The 23027-nt window shown below is 55.9% G+C and overlaps 5 protein-coding genes and 2 pseudogenes across 5 annotated transcripts, besides 26 other annotated features; all 7 read left to right on the top strand.

Moving 5' to 3' along the window:
* Positions 1 to 5171: part of a sequence feature (heterozygous, non-Esmeraldo-like haplotype) that runs on past the window's edge.
* Positions 25 to 50: a microsatellite.
* Positions 346 to 373: a microsatellite.
* Positions 414 to 444: a microsatellite.
* Positions 494 to 530: a microsatellite.
* Positions 702 to 798: a microsatellite.
* Positions 884 to 905: a microsatellite.
* Positions 926 to 994: a sequence feature (A-rich).
* Positions 1099 to 1176: a sequence feature (A-rich).
* Positions 1247 to 1269: a microsatellite.
* Positions 1389 to 1413: a microsatellite.
* Positions 1421 to 1482: a microsatellite.
* Positions 1722 to 1749: a microsatellite.
* On the top strand, positions 1758 to 3905 carry Tc00.1047053508119.100 (hypothetical protein, conserved; the record flags this gene model as incomplete). Its single annotated transcript, XM_811419.1, has 1 exon — positions 1758 to 3905. The coding sequence occupies one exon, from the start codon at positions 1758 to 1760 to the stop codon at positions 3903 to 3905; it is 2148 nt and encodes a 715-aa protein (XP_816512.1).
* Positions 4113 to 4185: a sequence feature (T-rich).
* Tc00.1047053508119.90 lies at positions 4700 to 6637 on the top strand (annotated as a pseudogene).
* Positions 5172 to 9244: a sequence feature (areas not merged during assembly with more than two copies in the genome that could not be assigned to a particular haplotype).
* Positions 7071 to 7339: a mobile genetic element.
* Positions 7229 to 7254: a sequence feature (AT_rich).
* Positions 9245 to 10210: a sequence feature (heterozygous, non-Esmeraldo-like haplotype).
* On the top strand, positions 9844 to 10536 carry Tc00.1047053508119.70 (mucin TcMUCII, putative; the record flags this gene model as incomplete). The annotated part of the gene is made up of 1 exon (XM_811418.1): positions 9844 to 10536. One exon carries the CDS (start codon positions 9844 to 9846, stop codon positions 10534 to 10536), a length of 693 nt encoding a protein of 230 aa, XP_816511.1.
* Positions 10211 to 18412: a sequence feature (areas not merged during assembly with more than two copies in the genome that could not be assigned to a particular haplotype).
* Positions 10329 to 10424: a microsatellite.
* Positions 11766 to 15730: a mobile genetic element.
* On the top strand, positions 17338 to 17943 carry Tc00.1047053508119.40 (uncharacterized protein; the record flags this gene model as incomplete). Its single annotated transcript, XM_811417.1, has 1 exon — positions 17338 to 17943. One exon carries the CDS (start codon positions 17338 to 17340, stop codon positions 17941 to 17943), a length of 606 nt encoding a protein of 201 aa, XP_816510.1.
* Positions 18413 to 19116: a sequence feature (heterozygous, Esmeraldo-like haplotype).
* Positions 19024 to 19608, top strand: Tc00.1047053508119.30 (mucin TcMUCII, putative; the record flags this gene model as incomplete). The annotated part of the gene is made up of 1 exon (XM_811416.1): positions 19024 to 19608. One exon carries the CDS (start codon positions 19024 to 19026, stop codon positions 19606 to 19608), a length of 585 nt encoding a protein of 194 aa, XP_816509.1.
* Positions 19117 to 19258: a sequence feature (haploid, non-Esmeraldo-like haplotype).
* Positions 19259 to 23027: a sequence feature (areas not merged during assembly with more than two copies in the genome that could not be assigned to a particular haplotype).
* Positions 19415 to 19499: a microsatellite.
* Tc00.1047053508119.20 (mucin-associated surface protein (MASP), putative) lies at positions 20169 to 20945 on the top strand (the record flags this gene model as incomplete). Its single annotated transcript, XM_811415.1, has 1 exon — positions 20169 to 20945. One exon carries the CDS (start codon positions 20169 to 20171, stop codon positions 20943 to 20945), a length of 777 nt encoding a protein of 258 aa, XP_816508.1.
* Positions 21295 to 21333: a sequence feature (A-rich).
* On the top strand, positions 21547 to 22749 carry Tc00.1047053508119.11 (annotated as a pseudogene).

Here is a 23027-nt window from a genome sequence, read left to right as displayed (position 1 = left end):
TGTAATATATATTGTATGGATAGGGTATGTGTGTGTGTGTATGTGTGTGTATTTGAGTGGGGGTTAGGGGGCAGAAGAGGGGGGTGAGGGACGCTGAAAGGATGGGAGGAGATGAGTTGCCGGTCATAAATTGTGTGTTGCAAGCCAAACCCACTACTACCACTACTACAAATAATAATAATAATAGAGGCAAACAAACACACAAAACAAAACAAGAAGAAGAGAAAGAGAAAATAAGGTTTGAGGATAGAGATTGAGGGAGTAGGGGCGGGGTGTTGTCTTGCATTGCAAGGGTGACGCAATGGAGGGAAATTGCGTCATGTGATGGTGGTAGCGGCTGAAGGAAGAGAGAGAGAGAGAGAGAGAGAGAGAGGTGACATCTCTCCTTTTTTGGTGTGCGCATGTATGGAAGGGAATGAATGAATGAATGAATGAATGAATAAAAACAAGCAAACAAAAAGGAAGGTACATAAACATGTACATTGGATTGTTATTTCTCTTTTACTTTTTTTTTTTTTTTTTTTTTTTTTGTGTGTGTGTGTGGGTGGGTGGGTGGAGGGGAGGACAGGGGAGAGGGATATTCATATGAGTCAAGGATTTATGGAGCATTACAATAGTGTGAAATGTGTGCTGCATATCTTTTTTTGTTTTTTGTTTATATATGAGATGTATTGTATTTTATTGAACCCTTTTATTTCTCAACGTATGTATGTATGTATACGTACCTCTGTACCTCTGTACCTCTGTACCTCTGTACCTCTGTACCTCTCTCTCTCTATATATATATATATATTTGTGCTGATAGATGGAGGCGTTGCAAGTAAATGATGGCCATCTTTTAAGCGAGACGGCGTAAAGAAATTCATATGAATGCGTGTGTTTAAATAATAATAATAATAATAATATTTCTGTTTGCGTGCATACATCTTTTTTTTTTTTTTTTTGTCTTCTTTATTGCGAACATGTGGGTTTTTTTTTTTTTTTTTTTATTATTGTAAGTGTTGGGTGTTGTACGTGATGGACCGAGAGGGAGAGAATGGGAGGAGTGGAGGAGATGTTGTCTTGTGTTTGACTGTTTTGCTTTTGAAGAGCGCCCCGTTTTTTTTTTTTTTTTTGTCTGTTTGTGTTTGTGTGTTTGTGTGCCTTCTTTTTTATTGTTATTATATTTTTCCTTTTGCTCTACTCTTTCGGTCACCGGTGGGTTTGGTTTGAGAGGGCAAAGGGAGAGACACACACACACACACACAGAGAGAGAGAGAGAGAGAGAGAAGGCAGAAGAATGAGCAAGCGAAGAGGCCAGTAGAAGAAGGTCAGGAAACGAAAGGAAGAAAAAAAAAAAGAAATTGGAGGGATCATTATAAACATGTATGCGTGTGCATGTACTTATCTTTCTTTTCTTTTCTTTTCTTTTCTCTCTCTCTGTGTGTGTGTGTGTGAGAGTATTTTGTGCGTGTATGTGCGTGCGTGTGTGTTTGTGTGTGTCTTTGGCGGAGCGACAACGAAATCGCATGCCTGCATGTTGTCTGCCTGCATGTGTGGGCCAGGCGCCTCGTTTCTGCCGGCATCAACGCCAATATTTTCGTTTTTTTTTCTTCTCACTCTTTCCTTCTTGATTGCGGTTGCTGGTGTTGTTTGTTGGCACGTACACGCGTGTCCCTCTCTTTGTGTGTGTGTTGGGGACTTTTCGGGTGAACCCCTGCGTTGCTGAGAAGCACCCTCTTAAAAAAAAAAAAAAAAGAAAAAAAAGAAGGACACAGATGGGGACGGTGGCGCTGGAGGAGAGCAAAATTGATGACCCGACAGCGTTGCGGCGCATCATTTCGGCGGCGCAGCCCTGCCAAAGTCACGTGGGCCGCATGATGGATGCGAGCCGAGCCCACGCCCACATTTTCGCTGGCATTGAAAAAAAGTCTCACTCCGTTGCGAAGAAGGAGCGGGACAGGCAGTTGCAGCTGCAGCGCGAGTATCAAACTGCGTGGGAGGTCGCAGCCGTTCGCGGCCTGCAGCTGCCGACGCTGCGCACACTGGCGCCGTCCTTCACAAAGACGGCGGACGAGGGCTCCGCGGATATGGGCGGCACCGTCATTGGCGGGGCGGGGTACAACACGATCATCGGCATGGTCCCCACAGCGGACACCGTCCGGCGCATCGCGGATGATGACGAGTTGATCAGCAGCTTTCGTCCATACCGCATTGACGCGTTGCGGGCGGCACGACAGGCGGCGGCGACGGAAGACAGCGCCCCACACCCGGATGATGCGAGGCACTTGGAGCCCACACTTCGCACGCTCTCCACCAAACACCTCGTCGATGCCGCCGCCATCTCGGATGAAATTGCGCAGAAGTACTGGGCCACCGCCTCCGCCTTTTTGGATGCAGGCGTCCCAGAGGAAGGCGACCTGGCAGCCTGCTCTCGTGCGGTGAGTTTGGCTGAGGCACAACAGCCTGCGTGCACGAACGCATCGCGACGTGTTGCAAGCAAGGGCACCTCAAGTTTTCTCACGACGGATCGCTTCAAAACATCATCCGGTATTCCTGGAGTAAGACAACCGGATATTGGCCACTACCATCTGCGGTACTCGCAGGTTGAGCCGCGCGTGGTGGGTGGCTACATGTCTCCTATTGAATATGCAGCACCACAAAAACGGCAGCAGGAGGAAGTTTCCAGTGGAACCCCCGAAGGCCTTGTGGAACCACAGAAATCATCAGTGTCGGTGACGCTTGTAATGGCAGAGAGCACGAAAACATTTGGGGTCAGCACCGTTGCGTACAAGGAACAACGTGCGACTCCCATTGATACTACTACTTTTTCACCCACTCGATCGCCGGCTGAGGTGAAAGGCAGCCACATGTTTATTTCTAAAACAGCCCGAGCAAGTCCGGCTCTTTGCAGCCCTGCAAAGGATTTGCAGTACTACCCGTATGCAGATGTACGCTCCACCGTGAAACGCTCCCGCTGCCCCGTGAAATTTGATGTCAAACTCACCGAGCGTCGTCATGAATGCATGGCGACATCCGCAACAGTGGGCATGTATAACGTGGCTACGGACATCTCAAGCCATCCACATCGCTTGGTCTGCATGGACCGTGACACTGGACGTGAGGGACATTGGCTGAACAAGCCACCCGCGTACCAATCGGTGCCTGAGTACATTGATGTCACGAACGCCCTGAATATGGTGCGACCACGCAGACGTGTGGTCACCATGGCAGCGCAAGTTCCAGAGGACGGCCACGACGAACGTCCGAAGGCACCCGATAATACTGTTTCCATTGAGAGAGACCTTAACTTCCCGAAGAGCATCTTTGATCAATGTGAGGCGAGGAGGGTACGGCGGTTTTCGACAATGGTTGGCCGGAGTACTTCGGCGCCACTGAAGTCTTGTGAGGCTCCGGAGAATGTTGAGTTTACACAGGTCACCGCACGTACACCATGCGCTATTATCCATGCAAAAGCCCCCGGACATGCACCACTGCACCGACCAAACCCGACAGAAATTGGTGAAGTGCCAAACCTCAGGTGGGTTAAGCCAAGGACAGAGCGCACAGTGGATTTTGGTGTGGTCTCCACCGTGTCACTGCCGCCGCTCATAACAAAGGACCTATGGTACGATACAAGCAATCGCAAGCTTGTAGAGTCTCGAGTGAAGGGAAATCCCATGATTGAGACGCAAGTGTCACGTGAGAAGCGTGCCAAAATATTCTCCACGGCAGGCTGTGGCGCCCACACGGTGTACAACATTGATCTGCCGCGGAGAGGCAAGTCGGTGCCTGTGTTTGAAAAGCAAATCACGAAAGAAACCCAATTCTGTGGACACCGGCTGCAGTCGGAGCGATGGCAGCGGAAGTACCCGCGAGCACCCGGCCCTGGTCACTACAATGTCTCCTATCGCCTTGTGGAGTAACTGAGGCGGATACTCATGGTAGTGACAAGCGCAACGATACAGCACCTGCCCGCAAATGGCCCAAAAAAACCGAGAGGAATGAAATGAAATGATAACGGCAGAATGAATGACGGGTGAAAAGGAAGATATATAAATACCAGATGATGTGGAGAGGGAAAAGAAAATATTTTGAATTGTGGCTCCAATAATATGTATATAGAGTTTTACGAGAAGAATAAAACAAAAAAAAAAAAAAAAGAGAGAGAGAGAGATGGAGGGGGAAGAAAAAGAAAAAGAAGGATATGGGAATAATGCTGAGACACACACAACAATTTATGGTTGGAGACGAAGAAACAGTCATGCACAGCCGTCAACGTCATTTTTTTCGTTCCTAGTTTCTTTTTGGTCTTTTTCCCGTTGCATGGTTACAGGCTTATTTTTTATCTGGAGGCTTTCCTGTTCTTTCGACTCCTGCAACTTCTTTTTGTGCCTTTATTTATTTTCCCCTCCACCCCTGTCCATGATATCGGTTAATAATGCCTCATCAAGCCACGAAATAATTCTTTAACAGTCACAACAATGCTTGAGTCGCCCCACACCTCACCATGGCCTGCAGTGCTGCTGCTGCTGCTTGTGATGATGCTTGCGATGTGAATTGCCGGCGGGTGTCCTGCTGTCATCCTGACGTATCCCTGTTTCCTTGACGATGCGGTGCGTGCCGACGGCGTGTGGGCTTCCCCGGGTGTGGTGGGAGACGTGCCTCTCGGAGCGCAGGATGCGTTGCAGGTGTGCAGCGTCGTTTGGAGGGACCGATGGGTGCCCGTCCGCATCAAGGCGCCAACAACGGACCCGTGTGGCAGCAGGAGGCACTGCGGCTTCTCCTGGTGTTGCACAGCGAATGCATTGGACGGCGCGTTTGGCTGTATGAATGGTGCTGTGTCGTCTGCGCACGGGAACGCTGTTGCCGAGGAGGTTGTCCCTGCTGCTGTCAAACTGCATGCGGATCGTCTGCTCGTGCAGCCACTGGAGGGTTCGTTGGTTGTGCCGTCACTCGCCACGGGCAGTGTTTGCAGTCGGTTCACTGTGCCTGCTGAGCATTGTTCCGCTGGTGCTGCCAATTCTGACACAGTGCTGTACGTGGCTGCTGCGCCGGGTGGTGTGTGGGCACTGCCGTGCGCCACGCTGGAGGATGGCCGTCCCGTCGCTGGCGCCATGAACATTGCCCGGCCGCCTTATTTCACGGCTGCCTCGCCACCCGCCTCGCCGCGTACCTGATGGCCCACGCTGTCGGGTTTGCCTGCCCGCACATGGCAGGCCGCGGCATGGCGAGGAATGCTGCCTGTGTGCGTGGCGGGGCGCTGTTGGTGGTGGTGCACTCGACGACTGCCGCGATGGCAGCGAGGGAGCACCACGACTGCGACGACGTTGATGGCGTGGAGCAGCAGGATGGCGATGGGGACGGGAGGACGCTGGAGTCGCACCGGTCGCGGTGCCACGCGAGGGGTGAGTGGATGGCAGCGATTGGGGTGCCGGCGACTGCACGGAGCTGACGCTGGCTGCATTGGCTGTCCTGGGCTGCATGAGGGTGAGCAGGGGGATGGCGGAGCCGACGCGTTGGTGCGGGAATTCGTGCTGTGCGCTGCTGCGGAGGAATTGCTCCGCACTGAACATGGGTGAATATCTTCGCATGCTGTGCGAATTGGGCGTTCCCGTCGAATGCTGCGCGTCGGATCGGTATTCCAGTGGCTGGTGTTTGGGAGTGTGCATAAAATGCCAGCAAAGCGCCCGATGGACAGCTGCCCCATCATTGATCCCGCACTGGACGTGAGGGATGCTGACGCTGTTATTTGGCGGGGAGAGTGTTTTTCTGCGGTGCCCGGGGATAGGCCCTCTTCGTGGTGTCCGGACACGCTTCCCACGAACACGACAGATGCGAGGGACCCGGAGGAGACGTATCTGAGTGCTGCCATGCATGCGGCGTTGGGGTGCCTTGTCATGCAGGTGCGTCTTAGAGTGGTCGAAAAGGGCGGTGTCCGTTGGGTCCCATGCACGGACGGGGCGACGATTGCGTGGGCCACTCGACCGTACGATGAGGGAAGCGTTGCTTGCCGTGGCCACGCGCAGGTGTGCGCGATATCCGCCGCCGCCGGCACTCTCCTTCCGGTGGTTCCGTGGGACGGCGAGGCGAGGGTGTGGAGCAGGACGGTCCCACTGGCAGTTACTGGACAAGGATTGCGAGGGGGCGTCCGTCCCCGTTGCGGAGAGCATTGGGACCGGCCGCGGCACCCCACCGAAGGATGTCGACTCGGCTGCACCCCAGAAGAATCCGTCGCCCGAGGAGAGGCAGTCGCCCCAGACGCTCCGACAGGCGACGGGGTGATCTCGCCCAGCGACACCGCGGTGCGCCGCAGGAGGCTTTGAAGAAGAGCGGTCTTCCGTGCAACGACGATGTTGCCGCCGATGGTGTGACGTCTGTTGTGGGACAACCAGCAGGAGATGAGGCCGCCAGCGACGGGGCCGGTGGCGGTGCCACAACCACGGGACCCAAGGGCCCTGATGCCGCTGATGCCGCGCAGGGCGCCGTGGACCCTCCGCGGAGCGATGATGATGCGGCGGTGGGGCGCGGGGATTGGGAGAGGGACCCGACGGACGCCCCGCCTCCGATCCACGGCAATGACGCTGCAGCAGCAGCTTGTCCCTGTCCGCTGCTTCTTCTGCTTGCCGCTGCCGTCGCCGTGACACCACTCTGCTGAGCGGCGGCATGGGTTCCGTTGCACGGCGAGGCGACTGCTGTTGCCTCCTGCGTGGCCCGCACTCAGCAGTGGATGCAGGAGAGAAACAATCCATGCCAATTGGTATGCCTCTCTCTCTATATACTTTCTGTTTGTCTGTACACTTTATGCCAGGGACATGCTCTATACACTCTGCCTCTCCTGTGCTGGCTGCCGATGTCGAGGCATCACGCACCTTTTTTCTTTTTGATGGTTTACGAGTACCAGTCTGCTTGACTTCTTCTGAGGAATGCCGTGAGGGCGTTTGTGTGCGTGTGCGAGGGCCCTGTGTGGGCTGCGATTTCTCATTATTGTTTATTTATTTGCCTTGGCTTTGTGTAATGATCCTTCGCCTCTCCTGTTGTGTGTGTTGTGTGATGGGCGGTAAATGAAGTGTGTGGACGAGCCGAAGAATAGGTGCTTGTGACCAGGATGCTTGCGACGAGGGCTGGCTGCCTAAATGAATATGCATCCTGATAAAACGAAGACATTTCTGTGCGGTACTTTTTCTCTGTCTTGTGGTCGATTGGATGACCGCGATGGACGCAATCAGGGTGCCGATGGCGGTAGGACAAAATTATTTATTTATTATTAATTTTGCCTTCACAGCCAACCCCTTTTTGATTTCCCACCACGCGGCGGTGTTTTGTGGCTGGAGGACCCCGAAGTCTGCCACTTCGTAAGCCATGGTGTTTCTAACCCCAACAACGTGCGGCGTATCGCGAGAGCGGCAGTCCGAATACGTATATAAATGTAATATATGTGGTTGGAGCAAGCACTGAGTGGATTGCGAACCCACTGCCCCTCCGTTCGCCCCCTCCTTCTGTTTTGCTTGGTTTCTCTAGACAAGTTGAGGGTCCGGCGAGCGGCCCAGGCGAATATCCGCTGGTGTTTTATTTTGTTGGAGGCAAGATGTCTCCGTGGGACGGCTGGGCGGTGGAGTGTGGCGCTGAGCTGGCGCTGCGGACCGTCGGCACTACGAGTGGAATCGTCGTGGTGTGTGCAGCGGGGCTTGCGCTCCGTTGGCCGCTGCTGCTGGGGAAGGGGCGTTGCGCGTTTGGTTTGCAGCTCTTGGGGCTATTGTGGGAGAAGGTGGGAGGCTGAGGGCACGAGGACTGAATTGTTTTGAGTGGCAGCGCTCCGTTGACTTGCGGCCAGTCGTGGCACTCCTTTGGGGTTTGGCGGCCTGTCTCGTTTGTTTACTTCCCACTGCAGGACGTGGACAACACTGCTCCGAAGAGCACTTGTTTGACGGGTGTGAGTTGCTGCCGTGCGTGGTGCGTGGGCTATTTGATTGTGTGGGGAGGTGCATGGAGTGACGAATACTTCTGTTTGGCGTGTCGCGGTGTGTCGGAATGATGGTTGGAAAACATGTGAGGGGCGTTGTGTGTAGTTTTTGTGTCTTCTCTGGTGGAGCCGACATGTGTGCGGGGATTGTGGCATTGCTGGCTGACAGCTCCACGTCACTCTTCAGCATTCCTGGATGTGCTGAGGAATGACGGCTGGCGACCAGCGTGTTGGTGCTGCTGGTGGGAATAAGTGCATCGGGAATAGGCCGTTTTCTCTTTTCCGTGATGGAGCCGATGAACTGGCACGAGGGCATCGGCTGCAGGCTGCCTGCCAGCACGTGTGAGCAGCGGATCCATGCACACACCGACGCTCATCGCAAGAGCTTGTGCGATCACAGTGGCTTTTGTGGCGTGCCTTTATGGTCGCCATCCCGTCGGAGAATGTGTGAACCAAATGGCTGACTGCACACGAGGAGAATGAGTGCGTGCACTGTGCCGTTTTTCAGCGTCGATGGCAGAGCGGTAAAAGCCCGCGCTGGCAACTGAGATCTTTGCGTGGCGAGGGATGTCGGTGTTGATTTTGGATCGTCGAGGGTGAAATGATTTCGCTGCTGCCCGTGTGTGCGGCCACTCCGGCGGAGGGCGAACACAAAAGGGAGGATGCAGGCGCTGCGTGTGTGTGTGCCGGTGCCATGCAACAACGTCACAACAAACATGCTGCGACTCGGTGACCCTCACATCGCTGTGGTCCTCACGCACAGCCCAGGCACGGCCCGCATCGATGCACTTAGTGGACGGAGTGAGGCATCTTTTGAGGCGCTGCAGGGAACAGGATGTGTTGGCGCAGCCACGACATGCATGGAGTGTCACGATTGCACAGCCGGCTGTGGCTGGTGGAATATTTACTTCTCGGAGGAAACAGAGAGAGAGGGAGAGCTGCTGCTGGCGTCGTTGCTGCCTTTTGTGGCCTCCCATGCCGATTATTTTCTGAGGGGTGATGCATGATGAATCACAGTGGGCGGCATGCGAGGGAGGTGCACCGCGACGGAGCGTCGCCCCGCCCTCAGCCTGCAGGGGAATGTACGCCCACAAAATATGTGGTCGAGGCACCACCAAACACGCATGCCCTTCTGTGCAGCAATAAATAGGAGCGGAGGTGCGTTCTGGTGCGTGGGAGTCCACTCACATGGTTTTTATTTCCACCACAATAAACGGTGAGGAATCATGTGTCACAGCGACGAACGGAGGAAACATCTATTGCAACACTTTTACCAGAGAAAGGCAGGAACAACACAAATTGAATTATTGGCTGCACCAACACAAGAAAAACCCACAAGAGGAAAAACAATTGGGCACCCTGCAGAAACCCACACACACGACCCAGGCATGAAGGTTTGTCCTCTGAAGAAGCTCACAGACATATGCAGGCATCGGCCAGCATCCAAAAAGAAACACAAATAAATGGTTGCCTGCTTTATTCCATTCTTTGCGCTTGACTTTGCGTGTGCTGCTGCTGCTGCGGTGGTGGCTGCGCTTCCCGTGGACCAACAATCCACGTGGTGTGCGGGGATCTATTCTTTTTCATGGTTACTTTGCTGTTGTGTTGCTGTGTGCGCTGCACCTATTCTCGTGTGTGCGTGCCGCTCCTGTTTGCTTCTCCCTCCTCCATCTGTGTGTGTTGGTGCTGCGGCAGGGCTGTGTGTGTGTGTGCCTGTTGCCGTGGATTGGAGTGTGTGCTGTGCGTGGTGTGCGGCGTACGGTGCATGCCTGGCTGCTGCCCTCTCCTCATTTGTGTGTTTGCCCTCTGTGTGTGTCTGCCGCACCTCTCGTTTCCCCTGTTGCTCTCCATGTCCCTCACTGTGCAGATCAGCTCCACACCACTGAACGACCACACTCACGATGATGACGTGCCGTCTGCTGTGCGCCCTGTTGGTGCTTGCCCTGTGCTGCTGCCCGTCTGTGTGTGCGATGGAGAATAGAGAAGATCAAGATGAGGTCAGCCCCGGTTTACCGCCTGCTCAGCCAACGGGAGCAACCGGTGCAGGGCAAGCAAATAATTTCACGGCGCCAAGTTCAGCAGGTATGAACGTTACGTTATCGGGAACCCAAAGTCCGGAAGGTGAGGGAAAAGCATCAGACACGAGGAGTAATACCGGAAGAAGTACAGGTGGATTGGCTGATACGTCAGGGAACTCAGATCCAACACGTCCGGCGTCTGGTACAGAACAGGGACAGGGTGGACCCGGTAGGTCAGGGAGTTCAGGTACGGCGGCCGATACGGTACAGAAAAACAGTGAAAAAGTTAGGACAGACTCAACAAGTGGCAATAATTCATCCACAGACCAAACAAATACGAATGCTGGCGATACGGCCGAGAAGAGCAAGGCGACCACTATCACTACTACGACAACTACGACGACCACTACAACACAGGCACCAACTACCACGACCACAGAGGCGCCAACTACAACGACGACCACTCGCGCACCGTCACTTCTTCGCGAAAGCGACGGCAGCCTCAGCAGCTCTGCGTGGGTGTGTGCCCCGCTGCTGCTCGCCGTATCCGCGCTGGCGTACACCACTCTGGGCTGAAGAATTGTGTGCGGGCTGTGCGTGCCAGCACTTAACCGCGGGAACTTGTGTGCGTCCACTGTGGTCCGATGTGCTAAACAGGATAAAATAATGATTGTGTTTTACTTCATTTGCTTCCGCTGCCCTGCTGTGTGCTCCTTGCCGCTCCCCGCATCCGTCACGTTGAACGCACCCCAGACACACTCATGTGCATGGCACGCACACAACTGATTGCGTGGAGTCGCATTTGAGGATGGGTGCGTGCGCGCTGGAGCCATGCTGTGCAGCCCTTTGTTTTTTGTGTTTTTTTGTTTAACTTCATTGCTGTTCGTTTACCTGTGTTTTGTTTCTAATCGTTTTGTGTGTATTTTTCTGCTTACTTGCTGCGGGGCGTTGTGTGTTTTTGCCCTTTCACTGCTTTCAACTGCCTCATGGTGTGTGTGTGCTGCCGCTGCTGGGCTGCTGCCATTTGTGACTGTGCGGTGGCTGTGCGTGGTGTAGCGGCCGTGTCTCCCCTTTTGTTTTCTGTGCTTTTGCAGGCGGCTCCACAGCGTTGGGCGACTCCACTGTTTGTGATGATGACTGGCCGTGTGCTCTACGTCCTGTTGGCTCCTGCAGTGATGTGCAACGGCTCGTGCGTGTTTTTGACGGCTGCTGCGACGGCGTGTGTGTGCGGCCCGCTGGTGATGGCGCGGTGACTGCTGAGCACGCGCGGGCTGTGATGGCTGCGGAAGGAGGACCGTGGCCGGTGGCTCTGGACGAAAGGGGAAAGTGAACTCTGAGGTTGACAGCAATCAGGAAGAAGAGGAGGGTGGAGAAAACACGGCGGGTGAGGACCCCAATCCCACCCCCACAGGACCACTCACTGCTCCGACGAGGCAGGATCAATCCTGCAGCGACCCACTGCGAAGTAACAATTGCAATCCGTCCGGCACTGGCAGCGCCTCTGCCGCTCGGATGCGTGCAAATGGACCGGAGTCTTTGGGCGGAGGGCACGCTGGTGGCGGGAGGACCTCCCAGGGAAGTGAGGCTTCGGAAAAAACCGTCACGGGAGAGTCACGGTGCCAGGGACGGCAAAGGAAACACCGCAAGACGATGAAGGAGGAGAACCCGGAGCGCAACACGAGGCCGACCAAACCACGAAAATGACTGTGATGACTTGTTGCGCAAAGCAGCAGTGGAGCAGGAGGGTCACCAGCGAGGTCGCAAGGTGCGCCACGACCCGATGGTGGCGAGAATGCTCATTATTATTTTTTCCCTACTCTTACCGGCGCGTCTAGCTATACGATGCCATCCTGGTGCCGAGGAGGCGGTTGAGCAGCGGAAAAGGCTTCCTGCTATGAAGCAACTGCCATTGAGAGAACTTTTTGGTGCGTGGATCTTCCTGAATGCCCCGCCGTTGGCGCGCAGCGGAGGTGCCTGGGCATTCTGGGAGCAGATGGCGAAAGGTTTCCTGCGTGTCAACTGGCGTGCCTGTGGAGGTTGGCTGATCCTGCAGTGGCGGAGACCGCTTCCTGGCACCACAGGGCGAGTAGCGGTGAGTGTCTTGGCGAATGGTACGACGCCACTTGTTGCTGGGCTGGGTAGTAAAGCATGTCAGCGGGTCCGTGTGCCATATGGGTGCGATTCCATGCTCCGTGTGTTGTCCGGTTGCCATGGTCTGCGTCGCATGCTGAGCCGCAAGCTCATTAGCATGCACTCCACAATGTCCGTAACAAAACTACCGGCGCACGGACCAGCCAGCACACATCAGTGTCAAGAGACGCTGCCAGATCCGGTCCTTGTTGAGGGCCGCTAGGAGAGACTGGCTTTGTGTCGCCACAAGCGGGGTTTTTACGCCTGTGGTGGATCCGAGGGATAATCAGCCACTCCAGGGCCAGGAGCAGCGCACTGGATTCCGTCCTGCAGCTTCAAGGGCGTGTGCCGCAGTTGTTACTTACTTTCCCTATTATCTGCGAGGAATGCAGGGATGAAGGCGGTATGCCAACCCCGGCTGGCGTGGGAACGTCGAAATCGCCATCCGCTGCGAGTATCCACGAGCGGTGGCTGTGCAGCGCTGGAGCCTCTTTACGGACTCTGCGCATTTCCCTTATCAGTTCTTTTTCGTCGGTGATCGAGTGGTCTATCGGAAGTTCTACACCGATGGTGACCCGGTGAGCGGAGGCCGCAGACCAGGGAGGAATGGAGCCACGAAAGAACCGCCCTTCGCGTGGTGAGCTCTCGGTGATGCCGTAGTCTTTTGTGTATGCGTCTACGAAGGCATATAGCTCGTGCCGAGACAACGGCGAGATGCGGAAATCTGCGCGAGGCGAAGGCTCAGACGTTGATCTCCGCATCCAGTCCATCTGACATGCGCGTGTTTTCTCAAATATTGAGAGCCGTGCGCGCAGGCAAAGGACGTGGAGCGGCGGTATATTTGCTTCTAGGAGTGCGGATTACTGGTCGACAGTGCTCGGAACTCCGCTGACAATGCGTGCCAGACCTGCGTACGTCTCTTGCATCTCATTCTTCGCTGAATCCGTCGCTACTGCCCATATGAGCTCGCTGCCATAGCGTAATTTGGATGCGTCGTATCCGATGATGGACGTGCGTAGGTCATGTGGAGATGGTCCCGCCTCTTTGTGCGCTATGCAGCGTGGCTGCGATATCCGTTGCGAAGTGGCAGCGCATTGCCTGGTGGCCGCCACATTTAGCGTCAGTTGCGGATCGAGATCCATGCCGAGAAGCTTCGTAGTTCGCGATGCCCCCATGGTCATGACTGGGATTTTACATCCAGCCACTACCAGGGGCCACCTTCCTTTGCGATCATCATCTGACTCCGTGTGCGTGGAGAGTGTGAACCAAGCGGCTTCACACTTTGACGGGTTAATGGCCAGGCCACTTTACTGGCCCCGCGCGTGCAGTTTTTTTGGGACCGTGTTGGCTGCGGGAATGGCGTCTTCCCGGGACTGCCCCTTAACGATAATAGAGCGGTCGTCCGCGTGCATGTCTGCTGTGACACCCGCAAAGCTGTTCAACAGATTGAGAAGTGGGTGTGCGTAAAGGGAGAACAAAAATGTGTTCCCAATACGGACCCCTGAGGAACTCCTCGCAGCGTGGAACGCCGATCGCTGTGTCTGTGGCCAACTCGTGTCTTCGCGTAGCGACCACATAGAAAGTTTCTAAGCCACCTTCTACAATTCACCCCCGGAATATTGGCCAGCAAGCGACTGAGGACTCGATGAACAGTGAACTCAAAGGCCTTGCTGGAGTCTACCAACACCAACGGAGCCCGATGGGGTCTGCAGTGGAGCTGGCTTCCAGCACCGCTCTTCTTGGGAAGGTTCGCTTGGAAGTAATCGGTTCTGTTATGCTCCACTTCGTGTATCAGGAGTGCCAGCCGCATCGTCGTGGTACGCGTACTATGATATGCATACTGGTGGGGGTGCTGCGTCCACACCCAAAGCGGTCTCCTCAATGCCATTTTCTCAGCAGCCTTACCCACGATGGAAGGAAGGCTGATGGGTCGATATGACTCCGTTAGCGCCGGCGAATTACCGGGTTTCAGGACTGGGACGATGGTGGCTCGTCGCCACTGGACCGGAATCGTGCCGGCTGTCCGGCTGTGGTTGATGCAGCGGAGAGGGAATCGGAGACACTTCGTCGAAAGATGTGGTAGCGCCTCGCTGTGGACTTCGTCCGGTCCGGGGCCTTGCCGTACGGTGTGCTGCGCAGCGCTGCACGCAGTTCCGTACGATTAAAAGAGGCATCCAGAGAGAGGGGAGAGAAGGAACCTATCGAAGATGAGGCGGCCGACTCGTTGTTGTTCTGCGGCCTAAGAAGGGGAGGGAGAAGAAATACACAAGGACTTGTTTTCTCCGTTTTTTCCCGTTGGAAAACCCAATCGCCTTGCGAGGTGGGGAGGAATCCAAGATTGAGCGCATCCGCTGCTCTCCTTGCTGTCCTGAAGTTATTCTTGCGGCCATCGTACATCAACGCCGTTGTGGGAGACGGAATTGATGTCTTTTTACGTCCGGAATGTATTTTTTAGGCGAGTGGTTTGCCTGGGTTTAACTTGCTGATGCGACGCCGATATTTGCTGCGCGAGCGCTCACGGAGTAGGAGGAGGAATTGACTCCTTGTCCGTTGCGTCTCTGTTTCACGGTCGGGCGTCGGTAACTGCAGACAGCGGGCCTTGCTGTCGGTAGCAATTCGCTCTGCCTTCGCAAGGGCGTTGCCCCGGAGCTTGGGATCATCCTTGTGCATGCCGCGGGGTCAATGCCGTCGAAGTGAAACTGCAAGTGCTCTCGTAAAAGCTTTAATGCCGGTTGATTGCTTTTTATGGCCGCATGCTGGAAGTTGTGCGTCGAGGTCGTTGGCGAAGGACTCCCACCTGGACTTCCACCAGCTGTAGAAGACTCGACGTACCGAAGTGGGTGCCGAGGGTATGGTGTCCTTAAATACCTGATGCAGCGTGAATGTCAGCACATAGTGGTCACTGAGCGGCGGCAAATTGGCTGTCCAGTCGGACACGGTAAGATGCCTTGACCATGTCCGGTCGATACAGGATCTCTCTCTTGCACCACGAGCACACTTTGTTTCACCAGGGGTGTTAACCAAGGTGAGTCCCGCATCCGTGCGCGGTTGTATAAAATTCTACAGCGGAGTTGCTTGGAGGGGTCTCCAGGAAGGGCTCCCACCGTGGGCGACGCACGTTGAAATCTCCACACGGAATGAGCGGCGACGAGACCGAGAGGCAGCTCAGCAACCGCCTAAGGGTTGTGTTGGTTGCGGCGGTGGTCTCATATAGGTGCTCGTTACAATAAGATCACGGTTCTGGCCCAGCGCGAATTGGACCACCACTTCGAGACTGGAATCACGTTGAGGAGTGATGAGGGGCATACGCTTGGAGCGGAGGTTTTTCTTCACCAGCACCGCTGCAACACATTCCTTGCGGATACGTGATTGTGCGTGGAGCACATAATCTCCAGTGTGCATGCTGGCGATCTGCTCCGACGACTTCCAGGTCTCCTGGATGGCTATCATGTCTGCTCCCTGCGCCATTAATGTTGCGAGTTTGGCCGGCGTCAGTGAGGGAACGGTCATCTGGAGTGCTGCTATGGGGCTCGGGCTCCGCTCAACGTCTCCGCCTCGCAGTAGCTTTTGCCTCTGTGCGTCACATACGGCACGCAGACGACACGTGTAGCGCCGATAAGCGCCGACGAAATCCGGCAGCAGTGAAACCCGCTCGTCCGTCGCATCGTCTGAATCCCACTTGCTGCGATCCCCACTGCTGCCTGCACGCTTCGTGCTTGCGTGTCCCCTGGTGACCGGGATGTGGTTTGGCCCTTCGCGCTGTATGCGCTTGAATTGTCCTTTCGCGACTCTTCGCTTGTCTTGGCCCTGGCCCCGGCGGTGTATTGAATGCGTTGCTGCGCCATCTTGTACCCGCAGCCCGCTGCTCGCTCAGAACGATGAGTAGCACCTCCCTTGCGGACGGCAGCCTGCGAAGTTCCTGGGAAACGGGGGACACTGCTCGCATCCGCAGACACGGGAAGGACGCATGCCGCACGGAGAGTTGTCGGCCCCTCCCGCTGCTCTCTGTCCTGCTAGGGGTGAGCGAAGGACTGGTCCACCGCCGCCTGTCGGCGCTGCTGGCACGCCACCGACATCAGCCTCGATTAACGCCACGACGCACGGTCTCCGACGTGGTGACGCCTGTCCGTGACAAAACGGCACGAGGGCTGAGCGAGCGCATCGCCGTGGAGTGTGGGCGTCGCAGGGGCGGCGTCCCGCGCTGCACCCTCACCGTCGCCGCTCTCTCGCAGTCCCGACCGGCATCTCGACTGCGTTCGACACCGTTGACGATGGGCGAGTGCTGGATGTGGCCTGCGGGCTCCCGCGCCTGGGAAGCGGCCACGTTGGGGTGAGTGATCGCAAACAATATTTCCGACAGTAGCTCGCCTCAGCCGGGGCAGCCCACTGCAGCACGCGGATAACACAGGTCCGAGGAACACTTGTTTGACGGGTGTGAGCTGCTGCCGTGCGTGGTGCGTGGGCTATTTGATTGTGTGGGGAGGTGCATGGAGTGACGAATACTTCTGTTTGGCGTGTCGCGGTGTGTCGGAATGATGGTTGGAAAACATGTGAGGGGCGTTGTGTGTAGTTTTTGTGTCTTCTCTGGTGGAGCCGACATGTGTGCGGGGATTGTGGCATTGCTGGCTGACAGCTCCACGTCACTCTTCAGCATTCCTGGATGTGCTGAGGAATGACGGCTGGCGACCAGCGTGTTGGTGCTGCTGGTGGGAATAAGCGCATCGGGAATAGGCCGTTTTCTCTTTCCCATGCTGGAGCCGATGAACTGGCACGAGGGCATCGGCTGCAGGCTGCCTGCCAGCACGTGTGAGCAGCGGATCCATGCACACACCGACGCTCATCGCAAGAGCTTGTGCGATCACAGTGGCTTTTGTGGCGTGCCTTTATGGTCGCCATCCCGTCGGAGAATGTGTGAACCAAATGGCTGACTGCACACGAGGAGAATAAGTGCGTGCACTGTGCCGTGTTTCGGCGTCGATGGCAGAGCGGTAAAAGCCCGTGCTGGCAACTGAGATCTTTGCGTGGCGAGGGATGTCGGTGTTGATTTTGGATCGTCGAGGGTGAAATGAATTTGCTGCAGCCCGTGTGTGCGGCCACTCCGGCGGAGGGCGAACACAAAAGGGAGGATGCAGGCGCTGCGTGTGTGTGTGCCGGTGCCATGCAACAACGTCACAACAAACATGCTGCGACTCGGTGACCCTCACATCGCTGTGGTCCTCACGCACAGCCCAGGCACGGCCCGCATCGATGCACTTCGTGGACGGAGTGAAGCATCTTTTGAGGCGCTGCAGGGAGCAGGATGTGTTGACGCAGCCACGACGTGCATGGAGTGTCACGATGGCACGGCCGGCTGTGGCTGGTGGAATGTTTACTTCTCGGAGGCAACAGAGAGAGAGAGAGCTGCTGGCCTCGTTGCTGCCTTTTGTGGCCTCCCATGCCGATTATTGTCTGTCCGCTGATCATGGGTGGCATGCCTCCACTAGTGACGTCGTCTGCAGGCATTTCACAGCACCAGCGAAACACACATCATGTTGCATGCTTTGGCTGTGGGTATGGTGTCGTGAATGCAGCCGGCATTATTTTGCCCGACTCCTTTTCACTGCCTTGCGACAAATAGATGCGTCGCCGCCCGAGTCATTCACTGCAGCTCCGTGTGCTGTACTGCCAGCACAAGACTCTCGTGTTGTCTGGCGCCTGGCTGACAGTCAAGCACCACTGCGTTGGGACATGCAAGGATGTGGACTGCCGCTCACGGTGTTGGGCACCGCTGTTTGGATGCGGCGGCCACACGAGCGGATGTATTGTGGCACAATGAAATGCGTGAAATACGCGGAATCACAGCGGCTGCAATAATATCAGCGGTGTGGCACCACGGAATGTATGCGAGAGTGATGCATGACGAATCAGAGTGGGCGGCATGCGAGGGAAGTGCACCGCGACTGAGCGTCGCCCCGCCCTCAGCCTGCAGGGGAATGTACGCCCACAAAATATGTGGTCGAGGCACCACCAAACACGCATGCCCTTCTGTGCACCAATAAATAAGAGCGAAGGTGCACTCTGGTGCGTGGGAGTCCACTCACATGGTTTTTATTTCCACCACAATAAACGGTGAGGAATCATGTGTCACAGCGACGAATGGAGGAAACACCTATTGCAACACTTTTACCAGAGAAAGGCAGGAACAACACAAACCGAATTATTGGCTGCACCAACACAAGAAAAACCCACAAGAAGAAAAACAATTGGGCACCCTGCAGAAACCCCCACACACGACCCAGGCATAAGGGTTTGCCCTCTGAAGAAGCTCACAGACATATGCAGGCATCTTCCACCCTCCAAAAAGAAACACAAATAAATGGTTGCCTGCTTTATTCCATTCCCTGCGCTCATTTTTGCGTGTGCGGCTGCAGCTGCGGTGGTGGCCGCGCTTGCATGAAGTGTTGTGCGCTGAATATGAAGGAAGGCCAAAGGCGACTGAACTGTTTTTGTGATGAATATTGGCTGCGCTTCCCGTGGACCAACAATCCGCGTGGTGTGCGGGGATTTTCTTTTTTAGTTTGCTGTTGTTTTGCTGTGTGTGCTGCACCCTCTTGTATGTGTGTGTGCGTACCCTCCGTGAGGGGTGCAGGCACGACGGACCGCTCTCGCCGTATTTGCATGCGGTGGAGCCTTGTGTGCCGCTCCTGTTTGCTTCTCCCTCCTCCATCTGTGTGTTGGTGTTGCGGCAGGGCTGTGTGTGTGTGTGCCTGTTGCCGTGGATTGGAGTGTGTGTTGTGCGTGGTGTGCGGCGTACGGTGCATGCCTGGCTGCTGTCCTCTCCTCATGTGGTGTTTGCCCTCTGTGTGTGTCTGCCGCACCTCTCGTCTCCCCTGTTGCTCTCCATCTCCCTCACTGTGCAGATCAGCTCCACACCACCGAACGACCACACTCACGATGATGACGTGCCGTCTGCTGTGCGCCCTGTTGGTGCTCGCCCTGTGCTGCTGCCCGTCCGTGTGTGCGATGGAGAATAGAGAAGATCAAGATGCGGGCAGTGGTTCACCGACTGCTCGGCCACCGGAAGCAGGTGATGCAGGGTTAATAAATACTTCCACGGCGTCAGGTTCAACAGATCCGGACGTTACTTTATCGGGAATCGAAAATAAGGACAGTGAGGAACTCGCTCCGGCAGGGAATCCAGGTAAAGAAGGTTCGGAGCACATTCCAAAAGAGGTACCAAGTGCATCCGATGGGTCAGGGTCGTCAAGTGGGTCCGCTAACCCAGCTGCAGCATCAAGTTCCGTGACCGCTTCTGTATCGGCACAAAGTGAGAAGGAAAATGTGCCAACAACAACAACAACCACTACGACAAAAGCACCAACTACCACCACCACTACGACCACAGAGGCGCCAACTACAACGACCACCACCCGCGCACCGTCACTTCGCGAAAGCGACGGCAGCCTCAGCAGCTCTGCGTGGGTGTGTGCCCCGCTGCTGCTCGCCGTATCCGCGCTGGCGTACACCACTGTGGGCTGAGAATTCTGTGTGGGCTGTGCGTGCCAGCACTTAACCGCGGGAACTTGTGTGCGTCCACTGTGGTCCGATGTGCTAAACAGGATAAAATAATGATTGTGTTTTACTTCATTTGCTTCCGCTGCCCTGCTGTGTGCTCCTTGCCGCTCCCCGCATCCGTCACGTTGAACGCACCCCAGACACACTCATGTGCATGGCACGCACACAACTGATTGCGTGGAGTCGCATTTGAGGATGGGTGCGTGCGCGCTGGAGCCATGCTGTGCAGCCCTTTGTTTTTTGTGTTTTTTTGTTTAACTTCATTGCTGTTCGTTTACCTGTGTTTTGTTTCTAATTGTTTTGTGTGTTTTTCTGCTTACTTGCTGCGGGGCGTTGTGTGTTTTTGCCCTTTCACTGCTTTCAACTGCCTCATGGTGTGTGTGTGCTGCCGCTGCTGGGCTGCTGCCATTTGTGACTGTGCGGTGGCTGTGCGTGGTGTAGCGGCCGTGTCTCTCCTTTTGCCTCCGCTCTGTGTTGACGGGGAGTTAGTTTGTGCTGAAGGCTGCAGGCAAGTGACAGGAGTGATGGCGATGATGATGACTGGCCGTGTGCTGCTGGTGTGTGCCCTCTGCGTGCTGTGGTGCGGTGCCTGGTTGTGTGATGCGGCGGAGACTTCATCGAGTGCTCTGCATCGTGATAATGCGGAGGAAAGGATGAATCCAGAGGAGGTGACTGAGGCTATCGAAAAGCTCGCAGAGGGAGTGCTGTACATGATTCGAGAATCTTGTCGAATGTCGTTCCTTACGAGTAAAAATGCCACGTTACCCGCGCACAACGATACGGAAGTTGAGAAATGTGTAAACAAAACGGCGGTTGATATTTCCGGCGTCACCTCTCGTGGCCGGCCTGCAGCCGCAACCGCAGACGCCACTTTGGCCTCGCCATTGCCGTCGTCAAGTTCTGCTACCAGCGCCTTGCAGGGGCAGGCGCAAGGATCACCAGGAGCTGCACCAGAGCCTGTGAAACCCCCGCAGACAGATCCGGTCAATAATGAACAGCTGTCTGAAACGCCGGCCTCCACAGGCGGTGGTGCTGGTGGCGATGGTGAGTTGACTGGCAGGAGCAGCCGTACACCGACCGACGTCGCAAAAACACATGAAGCACGCCCAGCTGGTAACGCCACTTCCACACCGACGGCCACTCAGAGGGATTCCGAGAGGTCACCGGCGAACACCACCCGAACACGTGAGACAAACGAGACTGATGACAGTGACGGCAGCACCGCGGCCTCTTACACCACCTCACCTCTTCCGCTTCTTCTTCTTGTGTGTGCGGCTGCTGCTGCGGTGGTGGCCGCGTGAGAGTGAGTGTGAGAGAGCCGTGCACCGCCCGCACACACACTCGTCCTTCTCTCTCTGTGTGTGTGTCCCCTTGCATGGACTCTCGCCCTCACCTCAGCCTAATAAGCACGCACATAATTTGTTCACGTATTTATGAATGCACACCCATGCAGGCCCGTTGGTATTCTCTTTTGCACCACACGCACCGCTGCCGTCTTGCCTGGCTGCATGGGCGGAGCACCGTAACAGTTTTTTAAATTATTTTCTATTGCATTGAGTGGGCGACCTCTCTCTCTCCCTGTGTGTGTTTTTGCTTTACGGGAGTAATGAGAGTGTGTGTGCTTCGGTCGTCCCACGCTTCGGCTTCTTGTTTTTTTTTCTTTTTCTTTTTGTTTTTGTTTTCTTCTTTGAGTCTCTGCTCGTGTTGTGGTTGAGTGCACTCATTCCACCCTTTTATCAGTGGCTTGCATTGACTGCGGGCGTTTAAATCTCCTCTTTGTGTTCTCATACCGTTTCTTTCTTTTTGTAGAGGTGTCAGCCTCTTGCATCCTCGTCAGGCCATTACGTTTTTTCTTCCACATGCGCCATGCGTCGGTTGATCCACGTCGCCCCGCGGCCTGCAGTGCTGCTGCTGCTGCTTGTGATGATGCTTGCGATGTGAATTGCCGGCGGGTGTCCTGCTGTCATCCTGACGTATCCCTGTTTCCTTGACGATGCGGTGCGTGCCGGCGGCGTGTGGGCGTCCCCGGGTGTGGTGGGAGACGTGCCTCTCGGAGCGCAGGATGCGTTGCAGGTGTGCAGCGTCGTTTGGAGGGACCGATGGGTGCCCGCCCGCATCAAGGCGCCAACAACGGACCCGTGTGGCAGCAGGAGGCACTGCGGCCTCTCCTGGTGTTGCACAGCGAATGCATTGGACGGCGCGTTTGGCTGTATGAATGGTGTTGTGTCGTCTGCGCACGGGAACGCTGTTGCCGAGGTTGTCCCTGCTGCTGTCAAACTGCATGCGGATCGTCTGCTCGTGCAGCCACTGGAGGGTTCGTTGATTGTGCCGTCACTCGCCACTGGCAGTGTTTGCAGTCGGTTCGCTGTGCCTGCTGAGCATTGTTCCGCTGGTGCTGCCAATTCTGACACAGTGCTGTACGTGGCTGCTGCGCCGGGTGGTGTGTGGGCACTGCCGTGCGCCACGCTGGAGGATGGCCGTCCCGTCGCTGGCGCCATGAACATTGCCCGGCCGCCTTATTTCACGGACGCCTCGCCACCCGCCTCGCCGCGCACCTGATGGCCCACGCTGTCGGGTTTGCCTGCCCGCACATGGCAGGCCGCGGCATGGCGAGGAATGCTGCCTGTGTGCGTGGCGGGGCGCTGTTGGTGGTGGTGCACTCGACGACTGCCGCGATGGCAGCGAGGGAGCACCACGACTGCGACGACGTTGATGGCGTGGAGCAGCAGGATGGCGATGGGGACGGGAGGACGCTGGAGTCGCACCGGTCACGGTGCCACGCGAGGGATGAGTGGATGGCAGCGTTTGGGGTGCCGGCGACTGCACGGAGCTGACGCTGGCTGCATTGGCTGTCCTGGGCTGCATGAGGGTGAGCAGGGGGATGGCGGGACCGACGCGTTGGTGCGGGAATTCGGGTTGTGCGCTGCAGCAGAGGAATTGCTCTGCACTGAACATGAGTGAATATCTTCGCATGCTGTGCGAATTGGGCGTTCCCGTCGAATGCTGCGCGTCGGATCTGTATTCCAGTGGCTGGTGTTTGGGAGTGTGCATAAAATGTCAGCAGAGCGCCCGATGGACAGCTGCCCCATCATTGATCCCGCACTGGATGTGAGGGGTGCTGACGGTGTTATTTGGCGGGGAGAATGCTTGTTTGCGGTGCCCGGGGATAGGCCCTCTTCGTGGTGTCCGGACACGCCTCCCACGAACACGACAGATGCGAGGGACCCGGAGGAGACGTGTCTGAGTGCTGCCATGCATGCGGCGTTGGGGTGCCTTGTCATGCAGGTGCGTCTTAGAGTGGTCGAAAAGGGCGGTGTCCGTTGGGTCCCATGCACGGACGGGGCGACGATTGCGTGGGCCACTCAACCGCACGATGAGGGAAG

Source organism: Trypanosoma cruzi, genomic scaffold (assembly GCF_000209065.1).
Source record: "Trypanosoma cruzi strain CL Brener 1047053516669 genomic scaffold, whole genome shotgun sequence".
NCBI lineage: Eukaryota > Euglenozoa > Kinetoplastea > Trypanosomatida > Trypanosomatidae > Trypanosoma > Trypanosoma cruzi.
The sequence above is the reverse complement of the archived record's forward strand: the minus strand, read 5'-3'. Positions and strand labels throughout refer to the sequence as shown.